The sequence below is a fragment of the Bubalus bubalis genome, chromosome 4 (genome assembly GCF_019923935.1).
Source record: "Bubalus bubalis isolate 160015118507 breed Murrah chromosome 4, NDDB_SH_1, whole genome shotgun sequence".
In the NCBI taxonomy this organism is placed as follows: Eukaryota; Metazoa; Chordata; class Mammalia; order Artiodactyla; family Bovidae; genus Bubalus; species Bubalus bubalis.
Window position 1 is genome coordinate 144,688,309 of NC_059160.1, and position 12,025 is coordinate 144,700,333.

At 41.1% G+C, this 12,025-nt stretch overlaps 1 protein-coding gene and 1 long non-coding RNA gene across 7 annotated transcripts in view; one reads left to right on the forward strand and one right to left on the reverse strand.

Moving 5' to 3' along the window:
- LOC112584685 overlaps window positions 1-3,160 on the reverse strand; it is a 19,786-nt gene extending 16,626 nt beyond the window's left edge. The window contains exons 1-2 of one of the 4 annotated variants that reach the window (XR_006550827.2): window positions 2,826-2,960; window positions 2,403-2,536 (exon numbers count right to left, since the gene is read on the reverse strand). This is a non-coding gene — a long non-coding RNA (uncharacterized LOC112584685). The other 3 variants (XR_006641010.1, XR_003109054.3, XR_006641009.1) reach the window with 3 other exon arrangements.
- The window catches only part of SUPV3L1 (Suv3 like RNA helicase), a 25,136-nt gene continuing 16,267 nt past the window's right edge, over window positions 3,157-12,025 (forward strand). The window contains exons 1-7 of one of the 3 annotated variants that reach the window (XM_044942199.2): window positions 3,337-3,474; window positions 3,934-4,054; window positions 6,109-6,186; window positions 6,583-6,690; window positions 7,771-7,885; window positions 9,243-9,411; window positions 11,665-11,776. In XM_044942199.2, the coding sequence (XP_044798134.2) occupies window positions 4,045-4,054; window positions 6,109-6,186; window positions 6,583-6,690; window positions 7,771-7,885; window positions 9,243-9,411; window positions 11,665-11,776 (592 nt within the window). In that variant the 5' untranslated portion in view covers window positions 3,337-3,474; window positions 3,934-4,044. Of the gene's footprint in view, window positions 3,475-3,933; window positions 4,055-6,108; window positions 6,187-6,582; window positions 6,691-7,770; window positions 7,886-9,242; window positions 9,412-11,664; window positions 11,777-12,025 lie in introns of all 3 variants that reach the window. The other 2 variants (XM_044942198.2, XM_044942197.2) reach the window with 2 other exon arrangements.

A 12,025-nucleotide genomic window follows, 5' to 3' on the forward strand; every position in this document is an offset into this window, starting at 1 on the left:
GGAAAGCGGGTGACTTAGGAAAGATAAAGGGTCCTTAGGAGAACAGGTGGTGGATAGGAGCATTCTGTAACCAAAGTCCGTTAAGGTGTTAATGACAGTTTCTCACGGTGATGAGTTAATCCTTCCCAGTTTGCTCCCTGTGAGGGGATTTAATGGCAGTGGAGTTCTTCTGGGACGCTCTGCATTTAGGCAGACAGGATTTCAGGAACTCAAAGGCATTCTATTAAAAATTTTATGCCACAGTGGTGTATTCTGGATCCCTTCAATGTGGATCAAGTAGCTGGAATATTCTAATTACCCTCTGAGTTAGCAGTTTTTAATTCCTTTTATATTCAGCTGAATCTGGACATACATAAAGGCCCTCTCCAGCAGTTTATATGCGCCTGGATTGAAATGTAACATTTTACAGTTTCAAATCAGATAAAGGCAGAGTGAGGAAAATATGCACCCTTAAACAACATTGTTTTTTAGGCTTGGGATCTTCTGTGAGCGTAATTCTTACGTCACTCCGCTGTTCAAAATCTTCTAGTGACTCAATTGCAGGAAAAGTTCTAATTCTTTATTACACAACACCTTCAGCTCCACTTATGCCAGACTCCTTGGAGAATTCATTCCCTTATGCCAGCCCTTCAGTTAAGACTCTCCAGGCCATTTTTGTCTGACACCATCTCCATATCTTAAGTCAAAGTGTTACATGTCCCTTTGTTATGTTGACAAGTCATGCCAGGCACATCTCCAAGACTGTTAACCTCACTTTTAGAAGACTTTTTAATTGTATGGACTTAGTATAGCTCATGGGGGTTCAGCCTGTTTTGTTTTGCTATACTTTGTACTTATCTCATAATACACATTAAAATATCTGAGAAAATGGATGACACTTATTTTCCCAGAGAGTGATTATAAAATTAAAGTGGCCTCCTTTAGAAAAAAAAAAACTGCCTATATGTAGTAACATTATGGTAAGAACTGTTAATGCAACTTAGAATAAAGGAAATAGACTAGATTCTAGGAGTCTTATCAGGTCCTGGAGAGAAAGCAAGACAGCAGAGCAGGACCATGTGGACACTACAAGTTCTACAAATGCATTTGATAGTTGGCTCCCTTCCTAAGATAGGGAAACTGGACCAGATAAGTTCTGAGACCCCTTCCATGATGAACAATTTGGTATCTAGATCATGATAACCTTACATTAGAAAAATGCCAGAAATGTCAAAGTACAGAATTTGTAGGGAGATGTGAGGGGGAGAAATCTAGAATGCATTTTGTGAAACCTCATAAACCAGGTTTTGTTAACAGCAAAGGCAAAGAAGCGAGAACTTGCTTATTTTATTCCATACCACAAGAGATATCTTCATTTCTCCCACTTCCTTTCCCTGTCCCACATTTATTTGTTTTCACACACACATTCAGCATTTTCCTGAGTGCTTCTTGAGTGCTATTTTATTGGCCCTGGCCCTACCCTGAAGGAACTATAACCCAGAGCTGCTGCTAAGTCGCTTCAGTCGTCTCCGACTCTGTGCCACCCCATGGAGGGCAGCCCACCAGGCTCCCCCGTCCCTGGGATTCTCCAGGCAAGAACACTGGAGTGGGTTGCCATCTCCTTCTCCAATGCATGAAAGTGAAAAGTGAAAGTGAAGTCGCTCAATCATGTCCGACTCGTAGCGACCCCATGGACTGCAGCCCACCAGGCTCCTCCGTCCATGGGATTTTCCAGGCAAGAGTACTGGAGTGGGGTGCCATTGCCTTCTCCGATAACCCAGAGCACTGGTTCTTAAAGTGTGGTCCCCAAACCATCAGGATCAGTACCACCTGAAAACATAAATTCCAATCTTGGGCGCTACCCCCAAACATTCTGAATCAGAAACTCCAGAAGTAGGGCCCTAACAATTTTAACAAAATTTCCAGATGACTCTTAAACGCACCCTAAAGCTTGAGAACTACTCAAGAGACACAATTACGATCCAATTTTAGTGCTGTGACAGCAGTTGCACCTGGCACCCATGAGGTATGGACTTGAGAAGGGATGACATAACTAACAACTGGCCTGTAGTTTTGACATGAATTGTTCTTTGACCTCTCATTAGCTTATATATTATATAATAATTAGCTTATATATTATATAATCATATAATTAGCTTATATATTATATAATAAATATTTCCATTAGTTAACGTTAACCCTTCATATGACCAAAACCAGATCAGAATCTCTTTGAGGGCAAGAGGCTGTCTACTTGAATCCCTGATGTTTAAAAAGTATCCAGTGAATAAAAGGCACATAAGGTTGTTAGTGAAATCCTACTTGACACACACTTATTACAGGTCACATGACATATTCCTTCAAGTTGCAAGACATTGATGTTTTGAGTATAATAAAGAGATATGGAAAATGCAACGGCCTACCTTGAATTTAATATGTTTCAACGTCATATGAAACAGTATCCAACTAATGCAAAAGGAACAACTTTGGCCTGGGTACGGATATATTTTTGCCACGCGGTTGTAACATAGCAGCGTATGATGTACACACACTGCTCCTATTAAAGTATAAGAATTTACACGCATGTCATACAAAGGGTTTACCTAAGAACTCATAGAATTCCTTAGCAATTCATAGAATTTCTACGGTCCTGAGGGTAGATCAAGATATGTTCTCTAACGCTACTCTATCCGGAAACTAAAGTTAATTATCCAAGGAACTTAAGGGAAATGCTCTTCAGAGTTTCCAATCCGCAAGGAACGCTGGCGCTACATCCTAGGCACCCGCATCTCCACCAGTGGCACCCACACAGCTCACAGCTCTGCCCACGTGCTTTGAACACTTACCCGTTCAGGGCCAGCTTGCTAACATCACGTGACACACTTCACCGGCCCCCGTCTCTCACCTGTGACATCCCCAAAGGTGCCTGATTATTTTCTTTAAAGAAAGCTGTCGCCAATCTCCGATAAAAGAAAACAAGGACTTACAGGAACGTATCTTTTCTGATTTTCACTTCGAAGTTTTTACTCCCCTTTATGAGCAATTTTCTGGCTCTGCTTTTTCCTTATTGATCGGGCCTCTTCTTGGGCAGCTCCCCTGCTCTGGGTCTTTGAGAGCTTCAGGCACTGGCGGTTTGCGTCACTGTCGGAGGCTGCGCGTCACTGTCCGCCGCCGCGTCCCCAGGCTGCTCCAGCCCGCCTCCTTTGGAGCCTGCAGTCTCGATGTCCTTACCGCGGTGTGCCCTGTTGTGGGCTCGGCTCCCCACGGGGCGCCAGGCTGGCCACCGGGCAGCCTTCTGCTCTGCCCTTCGCGCCCACACCGGGCCCTTTCCTGGGGCTCTGGGACGCGTTCCTGCTATTGCCTGCGCCTCTTCCTCTGCCTCCGGAGGCTCCAAAGCTCCAAACACATCCTTGTTCGTACCGCTGACTGTGAAACCTCAGGGTCCTAGCGCAGATGGCGACGTCGGGGCTGAGCTAACCCGCCCTCTGGACAAGAGTGAGTGCAGGAGCTGGAGAGGGCGGCGAGGGTGGTTTGGTGCAGGGCTGAGACGCTTCTCCGAGGAAGCTGCTTTTCCATCCCCTGGAGACCCAGGTCCCTTCGAACTTTGTCATTGTGCCTCAGTGCCTGCCTCCCTTGCTGGTTTTGAGCCCCTCAAGGCTTGGGATTGTGTCTGATTGATCCTTTGATGTGCTGCCCTTGAACTGGCATTCTCCCTTTCACTGTTCCCCTGGGAATGATCTAAGTCCCCTTGTGACGGGACAATTCATCTTTTTTGAGCCGTTGGGTGCACGACTGACTTTCTAGTATAGTCTCCCCACCCCAATCCCCCCCCCCCCCCCCGCCGCTGCTTCTAACTATTGCTCCCAGAAGGGACAAGGGAGTGGGGTGGTGAAAAGCCAGAGGAAGACTTCTTTCAGGACTTTTTATCATTGACTGGGTACCTACGCAAACCAGACACTGTTAGGCTGTATGGTGGTTGCCAAGAGGAACCAGACTCAGATCCAGATCTCTTCCGCTCCAGAAACTTACAGCCTTGTGGGAGGAAGGACCGATGGATGACCAACTATGCTACAAGGTAGAACACGATAAGGGTGAGCTTACCAAAGGTGGAAGGTACCCTGATCATCCAGGGCTCCAGAGAGAAAGCTCTTGCTTAGCATCAGCAAATGGCAAGATCTAATCCTGTGGCTCCCCTGCAAAAAATTGCTTAATGCTTTTCCATTGTCCCCAGTTTGAAAGGGCCCTCACTCCCTGTCTGATCTGGCCTGGGTAACTCTTGGAGAAGCTTTGTTGCACACCACTCTCCTCCTTTCAGCCAGATTGATGAAATGGGCACTTGTGCTCCAGGGCTTTTTACATAATGCTACTCCCACTGCCTAGAATATCTCTGTGGTTCCTTCTTTTTCTAAAAAATAACATTGGCTAACACTGAGTGTTAGAGACAGGTACTGTTTTAAAACATGTGGCCCATTCAATCTTCCTTAAAACCCTTATGAAGTACAGTTTTTATCCTCAACAAATCTTATCGAATGCCTACTATGTGCTACTTTCCAAGCGCTCTTCTAGTCACATAGTAGGTGCCTATGTATGTGTGTGTGTATATATATATATATGAAAGTTACATATAATAATATATATGTATAAAATATACACATTTTTCTGGTTGATTGTAACACATATATAAGTATATGTATATATCATATATATACACATATATAGGTATATGTATATATCATATATATACACTGCTGCTGTTGCTACGTCGCTTCAGTCGGGTCCGACTCTTAGTGACCCCACGGACTGCAGCCTACTAGGCTCCTCCGTCGATGGGATTTTCCAGGCAAGAGTACTGGAGTGGGGTGCCATTGCCTTCTCCGATATATATATACACATATATAGGTAAATGTATATATCATTTTTTTTCTGGTTGATCATAATACAATTAGGCAAGTAAGGGTAGACTGACTACAAGCAGAAACTGTTGCACATTTGTGATAGTCATACATCACTTAACTGACTGGAACAATTTACAGTTTACTTACCTTTTGTCCATTTCCCAAATGCTAAAATATAAATAATATTTTCTCTGCCTGTATCTCTGGATTGTGAAAATCATGATAACATGTTTGGCAAAGCACTTTGAAAAGTGTGAAGGGATGAATAAGTGTAAATTAGTATCACTTGTACTAAACATTTGCTATTTAAAAAATGGAATTACCCTACAGTAGAATCTGATGTGTGGAAGCTGGGAAAACTGTTTCCCTAGGAGGCCAGATAGTCTACCCCAACTATATAACAGAGGTTGATGTGAGGATTTAACAAAATAAGTATTTTTAGGTTACTGTATAAATAAATGTTCTAAACCTCTCACTTTTTTTAAGTTGTTAATGCAATCTCAGCTTGATTAATTTAAAGTATTTTCACCTGTAAAATCAGTGATTGATAGTGGCATTTCAGCAGGCATCTAATTCAGTCTCCTTTGCAGCATAGTAATTTCTCTGCTGTCACCCTTGAAATACAGTCAGCTAAGCCTTCCTTGAGTACAGCTGGTACTTTTGTCAGGCAACCCTTTTTCTTATTCTAATTATTAGGAAGTTCTCGTATAAATTCCACTGAAATCTGTTTCCCTCACTTCCCACTGACTTTAGTTATGCCACTAATTTGTTCTCCCTCAAATCATCTTCAAGCTCAAGGTTATCCGTGGCTCCCTTAGTCATTCACATAAAAGCATGATCTGCCCCTTGCAGTATTGGTTATCTTTCAGCTAAAAGATACCCTTTAGCTGCTCACTATTAGATTAGTGCAGAATGGTTGTGAGTAAACCAAAAGAACATGGGTATCTAACAGTGGCCCGGTGGAGGATAGGGTGATGCCAGTCCTATGGCACCTTGCTTAGACTTCTGCAGTATAACGGGAATATTGATTGCATTGTTGGACTTTATACTTTTTCTTGACACTATTAAACCATAAAAAGTTTGTGATCAACTAACCCACCTTCAAGTTCTTGCAACACTCAGTAGACCACTGCCTTGAGTGTTAGGACTTCCAAATTTCTTTTGCTTTGGGGTTATTTCTCTATCTAGAAGACAAATGTTAAACGTATGTTCAATTTTGTTATCTTTCTTCCAGATGAAGTAAAGAAGATCTTAGACAAGTTTTACAAGAGGAAAGAAATTCAGAAACTGAGTGCTGATTATGGACTCGATGGTAAGGCTAATACCATTTCCATTAGAGATACCTTATTGCTGCTTAGATTACAGCTTTTTCATTATTGTGTGGGACCTTGTGTGGCCTGACCATAAGTTCATAGTTGTAATATGGAGAACGTCCCTGACTTTTTGCCTCTGTCTGGGCAGGAGATTGTCAGTATGCAACTGGTGAGCCAGACACATGGCAAAGCAGCTGCGTGTTCAGCTTTCCTTCATGTTGTACTAGAATTTCAGTTTTAGCCCAGATCATAACAAACCAGCTATACTACAAGAAAGGAAAAAGACACTTTGATGAGTTAGGTGTAATGTGTATATGTACTTTTTAAAATGAAAATGAAATGAAAAATAAAATGAAAACTAAGTCCTACCTGTTTTGATTTTGTGTCTCCCACAGCTCGTCTCTTCCACCAAGCGTTCATAAGCTTTCGAAACTATATCATGCAGTCTCATTCTCTGGATGTGGACATTCACATTATTTTGAATGATATTTGCTTCAGTGCAGGCAAGTGTTTAGAGACTTTTTAAAATCCTCTGAACATACTTGCTATTTCTTTTGTTTTTTTCTCATTAGCTTATTTGCTTTAGAATAAGCCCTGTTAACATCCTCTGTAAATAATTCAGTGCTTTCATAGGAGGCCTTCTAGGTCTTTTTGCTTTATAGCAGGCCTGGGTTGGTTATTAAGTCACCCATGTGTCTTAGACTGGAGGAAGACTGGGACCTCAATCTGTCACCATCTGCTCTTCACTAGTATAGGCCTCGGTGAAATGAACTCTCGCACAAGGTAGAATTAATACAATACAGATTCCATCAGTTTTTGCCACTGACTTCTTTCTCCCTCATACTTTGACAGACCTCTTGCTGTAAAAGAAAAAAAAAAAAATGTAGAAATACCATTATTTTATTCCTATGGGCAGGTTGACTTTGGTTATGTTTTTATGTATTTGACTGTTAGACCATTGCTCTGGGCCAGGCACTGAGGTAGAACCGGGACACAGAGCAGAATGGAACTCAGCCCACCCACATCAAAGCCATAAGGTGTGGTGACTCCTTGCTGAGAAGTCAGTTCACTTTCACATTTTGTTTCTCAGTGGTATCTGTAGTTTAAAAAATACTTGCATCTGGGTCCTGTATTTTGCTTCAGTAACCGTGGAGCCTTCTTGCTAATGTATATTCCCAGGTTTTTTGTTTTGTTTTTTGCTGTCCATGATCCTACCTTCCCAACCAGGAATAGATCCCAGGGCACTGGCAGTGTGAGCCCTGGGTCCTAAGCACTGGACTCTCAGGTTCTTTGTTTTTAATTTAACTTTCATCAGTGCTGATCTTTACCTGTTGCATTGAAGAAGTGCAACATGGTTGTAGACAGCCAAAGTTTTCTGCTTTCCTAGAAAATACAAGTGAAATAAGGAAGAAAACATAAGGCAAAGCAGAATCTCACGAAAGGATAGCATTCCTTGTTCTAGGGTTTACCTTTTTTCCTGACAATGTCCCCTTAACTTAGCTCACTAAGAATAAAGCTTTCATTAAGTTCAGTTGTGAATAACATTTAGATTGCACAGATTAATGCAGTGTTTTATTTTCCAGCTCATGTGGATGACTTATTTCCATTTTTCTTGAGACATGCAAAACAAATATTTCCTGTGTTGGAATGTAAGGATGATCTACGCAAAATCAGTGACCTAAGAATACCACCTAACTGGTTAGTTTCTTTATTGTGGATTTGAAATTTTCAGTTTCTGATCTTGGGAGATTAGTGATCACTATATATTTTTTTATTGTATACTAGATGATAAATCAAGTAGTCTAGATTGTTTTGTTTTTTCTAGAAAAATACACAATTAGTTTTGGCAGGCAGTTAGCTGGTATCTCCTCCTAAATCCTAATCAAGCTTGGTTTAAGGTTTTATTAGGGCAGATCTAGGACACGACTGAGCGACTCCACTTTCACTTTTCACTTTTCATGCATTGGAGAAGGAAATGGCAACCCACTCCGGTGTTCTTGCCTGGAGAATCCCAGGAACAGTGGAGCCTAGTGGGCTGCCGTCTATGGGGTCGCACAGAGTTGGACACGACTGAAGTGACTTAGCGGCAGCAGCAGCAGAGTAGGTCTTTAGGTTGTCATTACAATTCAAGTGTGACCTTTCTGGTGTCTCAACTGAATATGCTGTTAATAAGTTCTCTCCACCACCACTGTGCCTGGAACTCTAACATCTCCTAGCACTTTGCCATTTCTTTGAGACTTTCTACTTAAACTCTTAGCAAGCTGTCCTCTGCTAGGCCCTGCATGTGTTCAGCCCAGCCGTTGGCCAAGGACCCAAGGAACCCCCACACAGACTTACAAGGCTCCCTCTCTATTGCACCTTTCTTCTCTTCCACACTCAGGCCTTCAGATTCCAGCTGCTTCAACAGCTTTAATCTTGATGTCTACTGCTAAGCTCAGTGGGACTATTTTAACTTGCTTGGGTTCCACCTCCCTGTGCCCTCTTGGGGTCCAGTAGGGCTCATCTCAAGTGTTTCTTTCTTTTGGAGCTTATAGTCCTGCAGTGCCATTTGTCCGTGTCCCCAGGGAGCTGCTATATATATTTTGTCCAGTTTTGTAGTTGTTTACCATAATAGGTCAAGTCCAGTACCATTCATCATGGCCAGAAGCAGAAGATTCAGTCATTTTATTGTTTATGCTAAAATTCAGAAGCCTGGGAATATTTACTTCTAGGGCATATGTAGGGAATGTGAAAATAATGTGAACATGTCTCTGGAGCTGATAGCAGTTTAAATTTATTTTAAGTAATTCTTGGGGAAAAGGAATTTGTACAATGGCAAGAATATCCAAGAAGTTAATTTGCATTTGGGTTTTTCTGTCCTCTAGTTAGTAAATGCCGTTCTTGGAAAGCAGTCATTTTGGTGTGGACATGAAACTCACCATTTAATTTAGTTTTTCAAAGATGCTGCTATTTTGTGAATGTTAAGAGGATGTTTCATTGGAAATTTTTTCAGTTAATACCTTTGCCAGGATTTGGAGGTTAATGGAATTAAGCAGTTTATCTACTCATGTTTTAGGTACCCAGAAGCTAGAGCCATACATCGGAAGATAATATTCCATTCAGGTCCCACAAACAGTGGAAAGACTTATCATGCAATCCAGAAATACTTGTCAGCAAAATCTGGAGTGTATTGTGGCCCTTTAAAACTACTGGCACATGAGATCTTCGAAAAGAGTAATGCTGCTGTTAGTATATTACCAAATATTCTCTTTTTCTTGCTAATTTGGGGGAATGTAGAGTGAAGTGGGTGGAGGGAGAGGGTGTGTGTAGTAGTAATTTACTATTAACAAAAAGTGCCATATTTCATTGCCTTTAACTTAAGGCCATCAAGTGTAAGATGTACTATTATTTTATGCAAAACTGAGAAAGAAGCTGATGCTGCCAACTGAATTCTGATGTGCCACCCATTGTTAAGCGATATCCTGGTTTCAGAGATACTAAAATGTGAAAAAATATGTGTATTAGAATGAGTGAAATACAATATTATAGAGTATTTCACATATACAGAGAAATAAAGGAGTAACATTCAAATAACTTGAGTCCACTACCCAGCTCCCATCAGAGTCTAACATTTTGCCATACTTACTTATTTTTTTAACTTTTTTAAGAAATAAAATATTGGGGAATTTCCTGGTGGTCCTGTGGTTAGGACTCCATGCTTTCACTGCCGTGGGCCTGGGTTCAACCCCTGGTTAGAACTAATATCCCACAAGCTGTGTGGCATGACCAGAAAAAAAAAAAAAGCAGGAAATAAAATATTATTGATACAGATGAAACTCCCTCTGAACCCCTCCTTTACCCCCTCAGAGTTACCCACTACTCTATTGTATTCAATTTACCTTTTTTTTTTTTAACGATTAAACCTTTGATGAGATTGCTAGAACTAATGATAAAGACTGAAGCCAGCTTTCCAACCTGAAAAGGACTGAATGGTCTGTGGTCTGAGGCATCATTTCAGAAAAGGGGCCACATTTTGGTTCATTGTTTTATCATGACTTTATAATGTGAGATTAACCAGTTTTGTAGGTAGTTTGCATCATGTTCTGGATAATTTGTATAATTTGCATACATAATACCTTCTTATTTATAAATACTTAGAAGTATTTCTGCAAAACAAAGACTTTCTTTTACAAAACTTCAGGATATTCATGTAAAGCAGGACATTTAATATTGATAGAATGCCATTATCTAATCCACTGTCCATACTCAAATTTTGCCAGTTGTTCAGTAACACCACCACTACTCCGCTTCCCCTCCCCCCTGTGCCCCCGCCACCTCCAGCATTCTGTTCAGGGACTTCTGCTGTATTTATTGTCATGTCTCCAGTTTCCCCATTAATCTGGGACAATTCCTCAGTCTTTGTGTTTCATAACTTGTACAGTTGGAAAGATTACAGGTCAGTCGTGTTGTGAGCTGTCACTCAGTTTGGATGTCTGATGTTTCCTCGTTAGTTTCAGGCCATTAGGGAGACCAGCTGTTCCAGTTTGCCTGGACTTTCCCAGATTTATTACCAAATGGTCTTTGTCCTGAGTTATCCCTCGGTTCTGAGTGGATTGGGGTAGTTGGCTACTCACATATGTACCATAGCACTGATATGAGTCCTTCTCAAAGAAATATATTAGGAGGTCTTTATATTCTTAAATTTTATTCATAATATTTTTCTTGAACATAGAAACAATTTCATTTAAATAAGCTAAAATAGTACAGGAACTATTGACATAATACAGAGTTTATTTAGTTAGTTTAGTTGCGCCATTGCCTTGGTTCGGAAGGCTCTTGTTGCAGAGCATGAGCTCTAGGCATGTGGGCTTCTTTAGTTGCAGCGCTCAGACTCAGGAGTTGGGGCTCAGGGGCCCTAGATCACTGGCTCAGTTGCCCCATGGCATGTGGAATCTTCCTGGACCAGGAATCGAACCTTTGTCCCCTGCATTGGTAGGCAGACTCCCATCGAGTGTGCCACCAAGAAAGTTCAGTACAAAGTTTAAAAAATAAAAGTGCTTCAGTTGCTTTTGTTACCTGAGAATTTAGCTGATTTGAGATGTTCCAAGTGTACATAGGTTATATGAAAGTGGCTTTTATTTTTTACTAAAAATTTTTTTAGAGGATTGGGAATATTTGTTTCAAGTATTAGACAAATAAATTTGATGTAATGGAAGGACGTGAAAAGAAAAACAAGTGCAAGCATTCATCACTCAGTCGAGTCCAACCCTTTGCGACCCCGTGGACTGTATGTAGCCCCCCAGGCTCCTCCATCCTTGGAATTCTCCAGGCAAGAATACTGGAGTGGGTAGCCATTCCCTTCTCTGGAGGACCTTGCTGACCTACTCTATTAAATACTCTATATTTAGTAGAAGGAATACTCTATTAAACATCCAAATCTCCTTTTTGCTGTAGTTTTCAAGGTGGAGATAATTCCAGTTTTCTTTTTGTCATCCTAGGGGGTGCCATGTGACTTGGTAACAGGTGAAGAGCGCGTTACAGTAGACCCAGAGGGTAAACAGGCCACCCACGTTGCTTGTACTGTTGAGATGTGCAGTGTCACAACTCCTTGTATGTATATACTATTTTAAAACTTTATGCTTCAGTATTTTTTTAATTTTAAAATTCAGATGAACATGTGGAATGTGTTTTTTATTGTGAAAAAAATTTGTGATTGAGGCAAAGACTAGTAACAGCAAATACCCAGTATTTGCTGCTACTACTTAAAAATGCCAAACTTTCCATCATGTTTGCTCTTGAATTTTCTTTCCCTTTTTCTCTTAAAAGAACTGAAATGTTAACACATGAATTTTCCTTTGT